The sequence below is a fragment of the Phalacrocorax carbo genome, chromosome 4, assembly GCF_963921805.1.
Source record: "Phalacrocorax carbo chromosome 4, bPhaCar2.1, whole genome shotgun sequence".
NCBI classification, from domain to species: Eukaryota; Metazoa; Chordata; class Aves; order Suliformes; family Phalacrocoracidae; genus Phalacrocorax; species Phalacrocorax carbo.
Window position 1 is genome coordinate 2579273 of NC_087516.1, and position 16578 is coordinate 2595850.

General features: G+C 47.0%; 1 protein-coding gene across 1 annotated transcript in view; it reads right to left on the reverse strand.

Moving 5' to 3' along the window:
* Positions 1-382: 382 nt before the first annotated feature.
* ATRN (attractin) overlaps positions 383-16578 on the reverse strand; it is a 159788-nt gene continuing 143592 nt past the window's right edge. The window contains exons 28-29 of the mRNA XM_064448827.1: positions 2009-2123; positions 383-962 (exon numbers count right to left, since the gene is read on the reverse strand). Coding sequence (XP_064304897.1) covers positions 838-962; positions 2009-2123 — 240 coding nt within the window. The 3' untranslated portion in view covers positions 383-837. The remainder of the gene's footprint in view (positions 963-2008; positions 2124-16578) is intronic.

The window sequence follows — 16578 nt, forward strand, 5'->3', positions numbered from 1 at the left end:
TATATTAAGAACAAAGATTGCCTTGGGTGACTATATATATGTGCGTATACATATATTTAAAAGGAATATAATTATGTTAAGTAGAAATGTGTGTAGCAGTCTCCTCACTCCCTAGATCTGTTCAAGTCTAGGCACTTGTGTGTGGTGTACTCCAAGCGGGTTAAGACTATGTAAACACGGAGTCCTCCAAAAGCAACATTCAGCTTCTCCAGGCATTGCATGTGGTCTGAGCAACGCGCGACGTCAACCTTTAAACCACGCCAGCTTTCGCGTTCCTGATGTTCCGGACCACGATGACCACAAAAACGCTGTATCTGGAAGAGAGTTCCACTGAAATAATGAGGGAATAAAGATATTAAATGAAAACAAAGGATGAAGATGCTTTGAAGATTAATAGTAGTGTTTATGTGTTGAGAGCTGACACCTGTAAACACTGCGTCTTTTTCTTTTTGTACAGTTTGATAAATACATGAACTACAAAGCACTTTCCATGTATAAACCTGAGTGTCATTCATATCGGACTACTATTCTATTTACACTGACCATGAATGGCGGCGATCGGATGTTACGGGACCTGCAATAAAATTATTTTACTTTAAACTCGAAGAAAACAAAGGAGCAATCTGAAGCCACGTGTCAGTAAAACTTAAGTGGAGCAGTTGTCAAACAAAGCCAACTATCACGCAGATGAGAGAAAAAGTTGAGTTCAAAGAAGTTGCGTCTTTCTCGAGTGCTTCCAGTCTCTCGTGACACAACTCCAAAATCTTTCTCCGCCTCCTACTAGGTATTACTTTTCCGTTTTGTTTAAAACCCTAGACAGTTTCTGATGTCCATGCATCAAATACAGGTTCCTGGCTGTGCAGGGGGCTGCTGTTTCCGATTTCGTATTGCACCCGATTTCTCTTTGTAGGCAATTGGCATCTGTTGTGAAATGTCCACCAGCGCACTGGCCACTGCAAGACCTGAGGCAACAAAACAGAATAGTCACGGAACGGAACAGTCACAGAAAAAATCCTGCCGCAGCTGAGAAAAACCCTCCAAGGCACAAAATGAGTATCATTTTTTGAGTTCTTCTTCAAAAAAGCAAACTAGAAAAATGGTTTCGCTTAAGAGATTAAACTCTAGCAGCTATTCCGAAATAAGCCTTTTAAATATTGTACGTTTTATTGAAAGCAACTGCAGCAGAAAAAGCTGGAAATAAGAAGCGTGGGTATTAATGGATGCGAAACCCATAATATTAAGAGGTGTCTTTCTCTGCACCAGTAGATGGGCCAGAAAAAATCCCGAAAGCACGTGTGTACGGAGGTTCCGGTGCACTTCCCGGACATCCATCATCTCTGCAACCTCCTCTTGGCAGCTCCACAAACAAACCAGTGCTGGCCATCTGGGATTTAGCTCAGTGCAGCTCACAACCAAACCCATCTATCTCAAACCCAGCTAATACACGTTTAAGATCCTCTGCTTCACCGTGCTCAGCGGGCGCTGGAGAAACCCCCGTTAAATCACAAATTCCCCAGGAGACTGTGTCTCAGAGCCCTGCAGGTAGGTTTAGTGCTTAAGAAGGGGCTGGAAACAGGGAAAACAAGCTGGATGGAGAAAATCTGTCTGTCCAGAGCTGCTAAGAGGAGGGCACGGATGCTTTGGAAGGCTTGATGTCTCTCTACAAATGGAGCTGAGTTTGGACAGAATAGGCTGGGAGACCAAGTTACGTTCATAAGTAACTACTGCAAACCTGTCTGTACCAGATCCCCTTTTTTCCCCAGCCATAAATTAAAGTGTAATCCAAATGCCACATGTTCATCCACCAACTGACCCAAGAAATTGAATGAAACCTCAGGTCAGAAGCTAGCAGGGCCCAAGCTTAAAATAACCCGAGCGCATCCACAGCTACGGCATGGGTATGGCAACTGCTGCGGGATGGAGTCTGGAACTGTAAGGTGAGTCTGTGAGGCTGGGGAAGGAGCACAGAGTTAATACCAAGCTGGCAGAGACCGGCGATATTCCTCACCTGACTGTCCCGGTGGTGGTATACCCCCAAGTCCTCGAGGCAACCTCACGAATACAGAGAGAACGGCTGCTTTGTTCCCAAAGCAGGGCTCCAGCGCTATTGGCTTTGGTACAGTCTGCAGCGAGGGAAGCAAGAGGAGAAAACAAATGTTATACGGTGTGTTACATGCCCCCTCTTACCCCACCGTCGTCTTTCTCAGATTGTACAAGCTTCAGGGCACGAAGCATGTTTCTGCGCTTGGCGGATTTCCAGCGTGTAGCTAGCAAAGCTAAAACCAACGTTAGTAACGATCAAAACCCCAGTCATCGCAAAAAACCACATTTACTTAATAAAAATCTAGATATTAAAAAGTCAAGCACGGCACAAGGCTTGTATTTCTCCTTAAATTCAAGAACAAAGGAGCAGCTTACACTGAACGACAGGATTGAGGGCTTTTTCCTCCTCCGAACCCAACAGCAGCGTATCACAAATACCGGCACGTCTGACCACCGTGATTTGGCAGGTCAACGTCTATTTTCAGAGTTTAACCCTACCTAACACCTTCGCAGCGCTGTATGCATTGACACGGTGAAGAGCATTTACCCCCAAACCACTCACTCTCTTTCACTGTTTGCTTTAAGCTGTGCTCCCCGAATTTTGTCTTTCATTTCTCTTCTTTCCCAAGGGACGGTGTTCATTTTCCAGCAGTCTTATAGGCCACTTTCTAGGTTCTTCGGTAGCTGGTTGCTCTGGCAGCTGAAAGTGCTTTAGAAAGTCTACTGGATTGTACTGTCCTTTTTTCAATCAAAAGGAGAAGATTCTGTAGAGCAGAGGATCAGTTTGTGATCCTGGCTCTGTTTCAGCAACCCGTTGTATCCCAAGATGGACTACTCTTAACATGCTTTACTGGAGCCTCGTTACTTTGAATATGAATATTTCGCACTTATATTGCAAACAGGCAAATTCCAGGGGAAAATGCAACAGGCACATCAGGGGCCTGGAGCATCTCCCTTGTGAGGAAAGGCTGAGAGACCTGGGCTTGTTCAGCCTGGAGAAGAGAAGGCTGAGGGGGGATCTCATCAATGCTTATCAATATCTGAAGGGCGGGTGTCAGTGGGGTGGGACTGGGCTCTTTTCAGCGGTGCCCAACGCCAGGCCAAGGGGCCACGGGCACAAGCTGGAACACGGGAAGTTCCCCCTGAACATGAGGACAAACCCCTTCCCTGTGCGGGTGCCAGAGCAGGGGCACAGGCTGCCCAGAGAGGCTGTGGGGTCCCTTCCCTGGAGACATTCACCCCCCGCCTGGACGCGGCCCTGTGCCCCTGCTCTGGGGGTGCCTGCTCCAGCAGGGGGTGGGACGGGATGGGCTCCAGAGGGCCCTTCCAGCCCCCGCCAGTCTGGGATTCTGTGAAACACGGACATGAAATAAAGTTTTCAGACAAAATGTGAATTGGTAACTATGAAGATGTAACGGGCAGCCAGCTTTCTCCCAGCCTAGAGGAGCAGGGGAATGGATCCCTTGCTGACCCTCAGGCCTTTGAACATCACCCTCCCATTGTACTCTTGTTAAGATCTTATTTGAACGATCATTTGCTAATTGCTATAAGTTATTAGAAAGACAAAATGCAACAGCACAGCCCAGAAACTAAAATACGTTCTTACCTGAGCCGGGCCCCGATCCCACACACAATTACACGCCATCAACGTGATCGTGGGACGGCGCAACAGTAGGATGAGGATGCAAATCTACGCCTAGGAGTACAGGGACAAGAGAGTGCCTCCGTTTCCTTTACATCAGCAAAAAAAGCTGAGAAACACTATTTTACCTGACACACTCAGTGCTTTCTGATTTCTCATTTTGTATGGACAAATTCTACCCTGGTATTAATGAAATAATTATTGCTTTTTCCATTCCGCATAAAACTGTACTACTGTACTTAAATGTTCAACAAAAACTCAATACAAGGCACTGGAAAAAACCGAACAGGAGTCAAACAATGCTATTAAATTACTGCTGCTCGATAAAAAAGAAAAAAAAGAGATGACAGCAAGCAAAATGAAACTTAAAACTGTTTTCATATCTCATATTTACTGTAATGACTGCAACAACAATTTGTTAGTCTGTGCAAGGTAGATAAATACGCATTCTACAGGCTGTAACGACGTCAGCTGCCGGCTGCCTGGTTTATGATTGCAGATTTCTTCATCTGCTCCCCACCCCCAACCACGGGATCAAACTCAAAATAATGCTTTTCCCACAAAGCAGCCAAGCATACCCCGGTGCTGTATCCCACAGGCGACTCAATTACCAGAGGTAATGGAGAGAGCACAGAGAAGGCAACTGCAAAAACACAGCCCACGGACTTCTGGCGTACGAGTGGGAGCATGCACCGAGCACAAAGTCTATTTTCTTTTGGAGAGAGCCAGGCACCTTACATATCCCACTGTTAATAAAACAGTCCTGCTGCACCCCCGAGGTTGGAGCACGGTGCTTGCGTGTAACAGCGAGCACTCGCACTCATCCTCGGCGCTGAGCAGCGGCAAAGACCAAGCAGAGCAGCGGTGGGGGAAGAGAGGGATGAAGGAGCAATTGAACAAGCCAAGAAGAGAGTATCTTTTCTAATACATTTTTAATGTATTTGCCTTTAACTCCTACCGGATTAATGGCCACAAAAATTATCAGATAGAGCTCCTCTGCTGCGAGACTGGGCTGGGAGAGCTGGGGTTGTTCAGCCTGGGGAAGAGAAGGCTGCGGGGAGACCTTATTGGGGCCTCCCAGTGCTTAAAGGGGGACTCTAGGAAGGATGGGGGCAGCTTCTTTAGCAAGGCCTGTGGTGACAGGACAAGGGGTGATGGTTTTAAAATAAAAGGGTAGATTCAGGCTAGATCGAAGGAAAAAATTTTTACAGTGAGGGTGGTGAAGTACTGGCCCAGGTTGCCCCGAGAGGTGGTCGATGCCCCATCCCTGGAAACATTCAAGGCCAGGCTGGACGGGGCTCTGAGCAACCTGGTCTGGTTGAAGATGTCCCTGCTCACTGCAGGGGGATAGGACTAGATGACTTTTAAAGGCCCCTCCCAACCCAAAGCAGTCTATGATTCTAATCGAAACGGTTCTGCAACTCTGTTCCTTCCCCACCGTAAGCTCTTCAGTGCAACTCTTTCCCAACATCCTTTGTAACGTCATGGGGATGCTCAGCAGCGCGCTCATCATCCTCCAGCCAATATGCAGCAACAGGAGGCTGGAAAATACTTCTCACAATCACTGACTCCAGCCCTTCGCTAATGCAGGTGCCTGCACATGAAAGTGCACTGCTCTGCTTTAGAAGTAGTTACACTTTCAGCCTGTGCCATCACCGCTGTGAGACCTTTCCAGAGGCTCCCTGCTCCTGGATCTCACCGCTCTGACACCAGAAACTTCCTTCTAATCTCAATTCTTTCCCACTTAAATTTATTCATCCATCTGATGTTCTTCTGTGCCTTAACCCTCTCCCTGGGCTTTCCCCTAGTGTCCTTCTTGGCCTTCGTTTGGCTCATCTGAACAAGCAACGCTCTGAATTTCTTCTCTGAACACAAATACTCCCTTCTCCAGCTCTCCCAACAGTCCGTCTGCAACTTGTCTGCTGCTCTGGCCCATGGGTGACCTCAGATGCATTTCAGGCTTTGACAGGGTAATGGTATCAAAACCACCCTGATTCTCCTGCACATCATAAAATGGTAAGGAAGCAGTTCATTATACAGCGCTCCGTCACAGAGCTGAAGGGACTTCGAGAGTAATTTAGCTCATCTCTCAGCCCCAAGCAAGACCCTTTCTCTTCCTCTGCCCTTTCCAAGTAATGAACCCTGAGCGTGCAGTAGAACTCTCATTATGAGTCCCTGTGGGCACAATCTTTCCCTCTTCATGGGATTTTCATTTCGTTCCTCAAGGTCACACGTCTTCTTCCCTTCCGCTCTCCCGATCCCACTCCGAACCACGAGGAGCTCCTACGCAGGTGTCACTGGTGCTGAGAGAGCCCCAAACAGGCAGCCAGTGCTGTCCCCCAGCGAGCGACAGCAGACCCTGGCCATGCCAATACCTAAAATTCACTGTTCTTTCATAGGGATGAGTCTGACTCTCATGCTGCAGTGAGTTTTTCATCTATCTGATGTACCATGGATAGCTGAGGGCAGAGGACATGCCTCTGAGCCTCCTCCCTTCCCTTGCCAATCTGCCCAGAAAAGCTGAATATTAATAAAAAGTTGTTAAATGTTTCAGCACGTGGGGAACTTTGTTTCTATTAACCATGCAAAACAAGGACGGATACTTTCTATAATGTTGCATCCAAAATCTGTCAGGCAGCTGCAAGCTAGCTTGGAAGGAATATACTAAGCGCAAAATCATCTTGCTGCACCTAATCTCAATCTTAAACCTAAAAGAGGAAAAAATGGTCTAGTGTCCATCAAAACCAGCTGTTTTCCCGAGACAAGCCGCAGTTAATAACAGCAAAAACTGGCATAAAGAATCAAGTCCTGCGAATTTATTTTTGACAGCACCAGTTTGGGCACCTGCTTTTTGAACTGTGACTCATACTGCATCTCATCTCCAAGCGTGCGCTCGCCAGGCCAAGAGACAAAGCGCAGCCTGATGAAATGACTCACACGCCGAGTGACAGGAATGATGAATCTGATCCAAGCGAGAGGTCAGCCGGGAGTGAAGGGCATACTGCGCCCTCTGCGAGATACAGAGCGACCCGGCAGTGGGGCCTGGGGACCGTATTCTGCAGGACAGGGAGGAAAACACGCAGCCACGTAATGGCTGTCTTGACTGAGGATCTCACCCACAGCTGGCCTTGCCGTGGGCCGGCTTGTGTTTTGACATGACCTATGTAGGTGCTAGCGCGGCGCAAAGCAGCGAAGGACAAGCTAGCTGGCTTCATCAAGCTGAATATTCGTGGAGGGACCTAAAAAGAGCTCACATCTCCCTTCCCTCCCCACCTCTGCTGCATGTCTCTCTCCTGCGTGGCTTCTGAATGCTCCTGTGGCAGATCCAAGCTGCTCTTCCGCAAGCTTTGGAGTGGACTCAGGAGCCAGAGATCAAGTCATTATAAATGCTTGTGCTTCAGTCTGACAGGTGGCTTTTAACAGCCCACTTAAAAATAAAAAAAAACCACAAAAAAACGTGAATCTCCAAACTTTGTAACACCTTTCGTCAGATGGTTAAAACCAGCCTCTGCCAAAGACTTTCATTTAGAGTGTTTTGATAAACTCATTGTTGAATTACAGAAGCAATTCCTTTTTATTGAAGGCTTAATGGCACAATAAAGTAGACATTATTCAAATCTATGCAAATAAGGTGCATCCCTCAGACACTTGGCACAGGATGACTGCTTCACGCGGTGCCTGAGCAGCAGAGTCCCACACCAGGAGAGGGGCACAGAGGGGAACGCGCAGCCCAGCTGCTGGGGCGCGCGGGCGAAGACCATGGTTAACGGGATAAAAGGATCTCAGCTTTGGTGATGGGTCAACCCACACGAGCCAAATTGCTACCCAACAGCCCCACAGAAAGGAGCTGTGCCCTTGATTCAAGAAACACAGAGCATGCTTGCACCCAGCCAGGCACAGAAGCAGTAACAAACACGTAGCCAGAAGACCATCTATCTCCCTTCTGGTTGTAACCAGGAGGGGGCCAGTGACGGCGATGCTCTGCTGCCCGGGATGTATCTGTGCTATGCCAGACTACTGCAGCTGGCCGACCCGTCCGGCAACCTTCCCCCGAGCTACTCCTTGTCCTCAGAGAAATATTGTGAGTGCGCCAGAGCTCTGGCTCTCAGAGCTCTTCGCACAGCTGATCATAGCATGGTTTGGGTTGGGAGGGACCCTTAGAGGCCATCCATCCCAACCCCCTGCAGTGAGCAGGGACATCTTCAACCAGACCAGGTCGCTCAGAGCCCTGTCCAGCCTGGCCTTGGGTGTTCCCAGGGATGGGGCATCGACCACCTCTCGGGGCAGCCTGGGCCAGGGTTTCACCATCCTCTCTGTAAAACATTTTTTCCTTACATCCAGCCTAAATCTGCCCTCCTCTAGTTTCAAACTATCAGGCCTTGTCCTGTCACAACAGGCCTTGCTAAAGAGGTCGCCCCCATCCTTCCTAGAGTCCCCCTTTAAGCACTGGAAGGCCCCAATAAGGTCTCCCCGCAGCCTTCCCTTCCCCAGGCTGAACCACCCCAACTCTCCCAGCCCGGCCTCGCAGCAGAGGGGCTCCAGCCCTCGGAGCATTTCTGTGCCCCCTCTGGCCCCGCTCCAACAGCCCCGTGTCCTTCCCGTGCTGAGGAGCCCCGAGCTGGAGGCGGCGCTGCAGGGGGGTCTCACAGAGCGGGGCAGAGGGGCAGCACCCCCTCCCTCGCCCACCTGCCCACAAATAACTTGAACTTTTCTCCTCTGATGGACTTCGCTCCTCCACACTAGCAAAACTGTGATCCATGGGAATGGTGATCAAAACCCAACAGCTAGGAATCAGGATAGTGCAAACGTCGAACAAAGACCAAAAAAACCCAACAAAGACTCTCAGCCTGGTGCACAGATTTAAACACGCTTTCCTGGGCAAGGTGCACCGTCAGGAAGGTGCGCTGCCGCATTGGTTTTTTAACCGTGAAGCACTGCCGCGCGTTTTGCGTTAGGCAGCGCTTGGAAACAGTGAGTGCCCTTTTTTGGGTGAAAACATAAAGTTCATGGTATTTTAGTAAGTGGTGACACAACCCCGTTATTCCTGGAGGCAGCGAAATCCGTTCTCAGCTGTTTTCCACAGATGACTTTATTGGCCAAAAGCAGCACTAAAAAGCCAAGCAATTTCAGCTGTTTATGAGTTTTGATATGTACTTAATATGCGTAAAGCTTAAACAATTATAGGAGTTAAAAGCAGTAAGAGACCTATTAGGTCATCTAATTAGTCCGGCTTCTCCAGCAGGATTTTCTACACAAACAGGGCATTTTCCAGGACTTGTCTGGGCTATTTCTAGGTGACCCAGGTGCGGAGTGCACCACCGGTTCCCTTGGGAGACAATTTCACAGCCAAATGCTTTTCGCAATCAAGTTGAATTGCATGATGTTCAACCTAAACATTTCTTTTTTTATGTCATCTCATTATTTCTATTTACGCTGCTTATATTCGACAAATTCTAAAGGTTAATAATGTGTCACATAAAACTAATGGCTAGAACAATAAATATTCTGTGTAATTTAAAAAACACAGCATCAATTTTATTTAGGTGCTGTAATACACTGCCAGCATATTGCTTTTCAAATTGTATAAAAAAAAAATACTGTAGAGAATTTTTTTTCCTTAACAAGAAAACATATTTCTATGGTTTGATCAAATAACTCTTACATGGTTTTCAATTTCCAGTAAGGAAATTAAAATAAAGGAAAAACCTTATGGTGGGGGAAGAGAAGAGGAACATTACTGAAACAGTTCAACTTTATTATTTGATTCCACTTCTTCAGATGATTTCACGCCATAGAAAAAGGGTCAAATTCCATTTGCAAGTTTTTAAATTGTGCCATTAAAAGCTGACTGAACATTTGTAAAATAAGTTACAAGCAATTTTCTATAAAAAATAGGGCATTAAGTTTTAAAAATCATATTCTCAGGGTAATATGTATGTCCTCCAAGATAGAGATGAATGAACTTCCAGCAATAATTTGCAGTAAATGAGTTTAGATTAAAAATTTACATTTACCTTGTCCCCGATATCTACCTTGGAAGCGATACAGGGGCTGGGGAATGAATTGCGCACAACTCGGCCCCAACACTGGGTTCCTGCGTGTGAGGAACTAAATAAAAACCATATCCAAAGCCTTAGATGAACGTTAACAGCCTGAAATCGAAAATACAGATCCGAGCATCCCGAGTTACCAATAACCGGGAGCATACGCGCAAACCAGCCTCATGGGGCTCCGAGTTTGCTCCCACTGCATTTCAGAAAACTGCTTCCTATTTTAAAGGGCACGTTGTCAATCCAGCAAAACACAGACACGAGCTCTCGGTGAAGGAAAGGATTTTGCGAGGCGAGTTTGTATTTCAAAAGCAGTCACCCTGAAATGACAAAATCTCATGCTTTGAGCATTGCCCCTCATGTAAGCCAACACTCGCCCTTCTTTTCCAATCCCCTGCTGATATCCTGGGGAGGGGATAGACGAGGCCATGGGTATCAAATCTGGGCAAAATCGTATGGCCAACAGGGGATAATTATTTTGATTTTATGTGGGTGAAGAGGCAGGAGTTTTCTGGTTCTTTTTGACCACTTGGCTGGGTTTTGCATATGAAAAAATGCAAGTAAAATAGCAATGAAACAGGACAGTTGGATGAAGACCCCAAACACAAGACAACTACTTGGCATAAAGGCATGCAGATAGGTCCCCGACAATGTTCTAGGGAGGCTGCTGCTGTTATTAGTACTTCAATCAGAGGAGACGCTCATTTGCACTAGAGGGAAAAAAGAGCTTAGAGAAACCCTCTCCCGTGGGAAGCTTCGTGCTCCTTCCTCTCCCTCAGCACACTCCTCCTTATCAGCTAAAATCAGGGTCTATCCTGCTGAAAAATTTACAGTGTTCCAATCTAAAACTAGTTAAATCTCAATTATCAGCCTAATATTCCCTAAATACAAGGCAGGCTTAACAGATGTCTCTGTTGTTCCCACGATAGCTCCCTTCCAAATATTTATATTCCATATTATATGATGGAAGTGGCAAAAGTTTCCCCCCCAAGCGCCTAATTTTGCAACAGAAATCAAAACAAGATACCGGGCACTAGTTAACTGGAAATAATTCATTAGGTGAAGGTTTTCTCAGGTCTTTTTGTTGTTGCTCTCGCAGTAGGGATCGCAGCCAGCCTATATGCAGTTCTAGTGCAGCTAATCCGTTTTACACACCTCGGCTGCCCAGGTAACGCTCCCTTCTTACCACTGGCAACTCCTTCTAGCGTGGCACTCCTTCAAAGGCGATCATACGCTTCTCCATGAATTAGAAAGTGAGTCAGCACAAGCAGAATTAACACCAAATATAAAGTACAGGCTGGGATGTCGCTTGTTGTATGTCCCTCGTCACCCTGATGCAACGGGAGGGCTCCTGCCATCCCCTCGCGTACACGGACCGGGTCTAACGAGTGGAAGGGCTTTTGCTAAAGACAAGGAGAGCTACGCACTGACATGCTTTGAACGCCTTAGCTTTAACGCAGGGAAAAGCTCCTAGAACCAGCAAACGCTAGAAACCCCAGAAATAATATATTAGAAATCAAATTGCATTTCAAAAGGCAAGCTAACAAGCCTGAGCAGCCTGCCTTAGATAGGTCAGGCGAAATAAAACCAGCCGCTCTGGCCTTGAAGGCTGCGCGTGAAACGTCTCCAGCAACTGCCACATCAGATTAAGATTATTCAGTTTATGTTTTCCCCCCTCAATTTCATCCCCTTCTTCCGACTATTATCCTTCTAAGGATAATGAATGACTTTCCCTTTCAGCTTATTTACACCACCCTTGGGAAAAAACCTAACCTACCTGTCCCACCCCAATGCACCTCGATAGCCAGGCCTTTTCTGCTTAAGACTACTTTAATATATCACCGCTCAATCCTGCCATCCTTCCAAATCTGCCTGCTTGCATGAGAACCCCATCTCAGCTTGACGGTATGGCGACATGGGAGACGTTGTGCTCGCTGTGCTGATGCTAACCTGGCTCATTTTAAGTGAAGTGGGTTGGGAGGGGGTCACAGAAGCTGGTCCATCAGCAAATTTGATGGACTAATAATGGGGCAATACCATATAAATTTGATGGACTAATAATGGGGCAATAACATGTGAACTAAGGAGGAAATGAGGCGCCAAGGGTGACAACCAGAACAGGGTAACAGCCATAAAAACCATCAGTTCCCTGGCCCTTAGTGGTTCTTCACTTCTCTCACTGCACGGAACAGCCCAGCATAGAGCTACGCGTGAAAATTTAGATGAAGTCGCCCTCTAGAAGTGCTGGAGCTGGACGATGCTTCATTTCACATCGTTCCTCAGGGCAGTGGTACCCCTGCAGCGTCCCCAAGCCCATCGCCCTCTGGCACAGGACTTCTAGCTACTCACTTCTCTGCTCATTACTGATGCTTGCAACTTCATTGCAATGTAAAAAGGAATTTAACAAGGGCACCACTCAGATGCGAAATACATGTAGACGGAACATATAAATCTGTGGTATCCCTTGCCCACTCCTAAATCAGCCCACCACTTCATCTCTGTACTTCATGAACAGATGGGACCTTCTGGCAGTCTTTAAACCACTCAACAGCACTTTCTTCCATAACAAAGCAAACTAATTACTAGAGTAAGATGCTATTTTCCATCAATTTTTCTGCTATTTTTAAGAAATCAGCCAGCTTGGTGAGCTGACGCCTGATTAAGGATTTGCAGTGAAGCTGTTTTGCCCTCAGAAGCCTAACACAGCAGAATTAAATGCATGTCGGCATGAAGGTACAGAACACGCTAAATGAACTTCACAAGGATTTTCCTCACCAAATACTTCTCTCGCGCCGTTTAGGAAACTATAGATATGCACAGCCTGTTGATTACAGATGCAAAAATAATCACCTCTTAACACTGGCTTCGCATGTTGGATCCCTGCACCCAGCACAGCAAAGGCTGCTCTACGGACCAGCTCTACTAGGCAAATGCTCTGTTTTACAAGAGTGATTTTCAAATCCTCCAAAAGCTTCCAAGACAATTTTTTTCCTGACTTAAGGATGAATTTTTTCTAATGCAACAATTTTCTTGTTGATCCTCTAGGTGTTTTGCTCAAGCGAAGCGTTTCCTTGCTACGCTGTGTATGTGTTTTTCCCAAGAATCTACAAGCGTTAACGTCGTGCCGTTACCAGCTTCAAGTCACCTGGAAATCAATGCCAAAATTATTAACTTTTCAAATTTTTTCAGGGAAGCTTCTTCTAAAAATCACTGCAGAGGACTACAAAACCTAGATTAATTAGGTAGCAAGACCTAAAAAAGCCTGAGTTACAGTAAAACCAGTTCAGACACTTGGATGAGTCCCAGATACCCAGGGACGTTAAATACTCTTAGAAGAAAAATTGCGATAGGCAGCACCTGAGAACGCACAAAAAAGCTGCAGAGAAAAGCCAATGGATTTTGTAATAACTAAGCAAATTTAGTGGTAGATTTGTGATCCACTGGGTATTTGCTGAGTGGGAAATAAACCAAAGCAGCTAGTTACGTGTTGCCTAGCTGCAGACTGTAATATGAACGGTTTCCCTGCAGGTAAATCACTTTCTATTACTTCTAAGTACCCCAGGAAAAATACTAATTGAAAACACGGTTCTAATACTGTCCAGCTGGAAAACATTAGCTTAGGATGGAACTAGCTTGATGCTGGCTGCCAACTGGCTATGCACAATGGAAAAGGAAATTAATCTCTTGCAGACAAGACATCCCGTTTTCCACTTCTCCTTTGTAACCCTCAAATAAACTCGTTATTAACCAAAGCCTTTGATTCACATGGGGAGAGAAAAACATCAATGCATTTATGGTAACGCAAGTCTGGGTTTCTTGCATTAAAGTGAAGGCTCTCAAATTTGGACATGGCGAATGGCAGAGGAACTGGAGAACGGCTTACAGTCCAACAACATAGCAACGTTTCACTCTTTTCTTGGCTAATAATTAAAAGAACAGACAAAACACAAAGGAAAACGCAATTACACGTTTCTGTATCGTCCCAGCCTGACTTCCTGCAGCTCCCGCCTGCTAGGATTTTTTTTCCCATGCAGGTGCGAAAAGGATGAGGAGAAAAACCAAAGCTGACCCATAAACACTGAGACTTCTTTTTCACTTCTATTTAAATCCATTTATACACAGCATCCAACAGGCCAGACTATCTCAGAAGTGTCATTCCCCAAATTGCTCACAACCCGCAAGCTTCCTGAGCCTCCTTCTCCACGCGATTTTGTCTTTGCTGAAAAACTCCAGACTGTAATACGCACTTCTATCCTCTACCCAAATTTTCCAAGATGATTAAAAAAACCCATATAAACCCCTCCAAAATTTAGCGACTCTCCTTGTCATGGAAAAGCATCCTCGTTCTGCGCCCAGATCTTCCAGCAGATGAAGTTACCTGCTGGCACAACCGTCCAGGTCCACGTTCCCTACTTGGCTTCAGGCTGCTGTACAAGGTTTGTGCTGTTTGCTTGAATCAGATCATCTCATTTATGCTTGAAGCAGACTAAGAAACATTCGTATGAGTTATCAGCACTGAGGGCCATTAGCAGTTTCCTGGCTCTGAGAAAGGACATCTGCCCACAGTCCCACTTACAATTAAAACCGGCTTCTCCACCCGTTCTTGAGTAACCCAAGGAGGCTGGGCAAGTGAGACAGGGAAGATGATGGCTGACATGGGAAATCAAGGAGGCTTGGCTGCAAGCGAGAGAAAGACGAAATCCTGTCTGCGGCACTGTCTACGGAAGCCATTCAGAAGAGAAGAGTTCAACATCCCCGTAATCAAAGAAGAAAGTGAGAAGAAAACAGAGAGCAGAGAGGTACGGAGGGGCAAGCGAACGACGCCGCCCAGATGAAAAGGTGGAAGCACTGCCAGCTGAACAAGAGAAGACACAACACACTGAGCAGAACGTAAGCGATCCATCCAAAGTTTACTATCTTCTCTGTAGTTTGTGAGCATAGACAAACTTGTCAAAGGGATTAAAAGGTCTGGGACACTTTGTTCTGGCCTGATCCTACAGGAAAGGTGGCCTTTAGTTAGCTTGTTTCCAGAGAATGGGAAGAGAGGAGGGGAACCGCCCCCAGACAGACAGCAACCCAAAACCATCAGCCGTCAGGCTACAGCCTCAAAAACCCGCCTCCAGCCTGACGGGAACACCCATACACATCCCACGGCTTCTTCGATGAAGCGATGAAAAAAAGGCTCATTATAATTTGTTGAGTGACAATCCAATTTTACAAGCATGTGTTTCGAAGTCTTGGTGAGCCATTAGCGGCTAGTGACTTCCAGTGCCCACCATCCTTGTAACAGAAGCAGAGAAATAAAAACTCAGAAAAACCGAATGATCCGGAGTCAGACGAAAGCCAGTGGGGAGCAGAACCACCCAGAGCCTCCAAGGAGAGGTCCCAGAGACAGGTCAGCTTAGCTGCCCTGTCACTCAATTACCTCAAATTACCTTTGAAAATTTTACTTTATTTTCACTACGCTCCAAGGTTCATCTCTGCAGAACAGGGACAATAATCCCCGACTTCGGAGAAAGGTCACGATTGATTCATGAAGCACTCAAACGCAGGGCAATCACAGGAATCATTCAAGCCTGGGACTAAAGGTTTGGGCGGAGCACAGTAAATAACCAGAATAAATGATGAAACTAAGACCATATATTGAAAAGCTTCTTCTATGCAGTGTCCACCCAGAAGATTGACATGGTTGACATGGGGCGGGCGGTGGACATTGTCTACCTGGACTTCTCCAAGGCCTTTGATACGGTCCCCCACGGTCTCCTGCTGGAGAAATTAATGTGTTATGGCCTAGACAAGGGGTCTGTGCAGTGGGTGGGGAACTGGCTGACAGGCCGCACCCAAAGGGTCGTGGTGAATAGCTCCTTTTCCAAGTGGCAACCTGTCACTCGTGGAGTCCCCGAGGGATCGATATTGGGCCCAATGTTATTCAGCATCTTTATAAGTGACCTGGATAATGGGATCAAGTGTAGGCTGATGAAGTTTGCTGATGACACCAAGTTGAGTGGGGAAGTAGCCATTCCAGAAGGGAGAGCTGCTCTGCAGGGAGATCTGGGTAGGCTGGAGGAGTGGGCCAGCAAGAACCTTATGAAATGCAACAAGGACAAGTGTAAGCTCATGCACCTGGGAAAACATAATCCAGGAGTGCAGCACAGACGGGGATCCACCTGGCTGGAGAGCAGCTCTATGGGAAGGGACCTGGGGGTCCTGGTGGACAGAAAGCTCAACATGAGCAAACAGTGGCTGCTGCGGCCAAGAAGGCCAACAGGGTGCTGGGTTGCACCAAAAAGGGCATCACCAGCAGAGAGAAAGAAGTTGTTATCCCGCTCTACTCAGCGCTTGTCAGGCCACACCTGGAGCGCTGTGTACAGTTCTGGTCCCCGCTCTACAAAAAGGATGTGGCCAGGCTGGAAGGGGCCCAGAGAGGGGCCACCAAGATGATCAAAGGACTGGGAAGCTGCCATACGAGGATAGGCTGGGAGAGCTGGGTTTGTTCAGCCTTGAGAAAAGGAGGCTCAGGGAGGATCTCATCCCCATGTACCAGTACTTAAGGGGCAGCTACAGAGAAGATAGAGACTCCCTTTTTACATGGAGTCCCATGGAGAGGACAAGGGGGATGGACACAAGTTGCTCTTGGGGAGATTCCGATTGGACACGAGAGGGAAGTTTTTCATGGTGAGGACAGTCACCGTTGGAATAATCTCCCCAGGGAAGGGGTTGACTCGGCCACGTTGGGCACCTTCAAGAGTCGTCTGGACAGGGTGCTGGGCCGTCTTGTCTAGGCTGGGCTCTTCCCAGAAAGGTTGGACTAGATGATCCCTGAGGTCCCTTCCCACCTGGGGT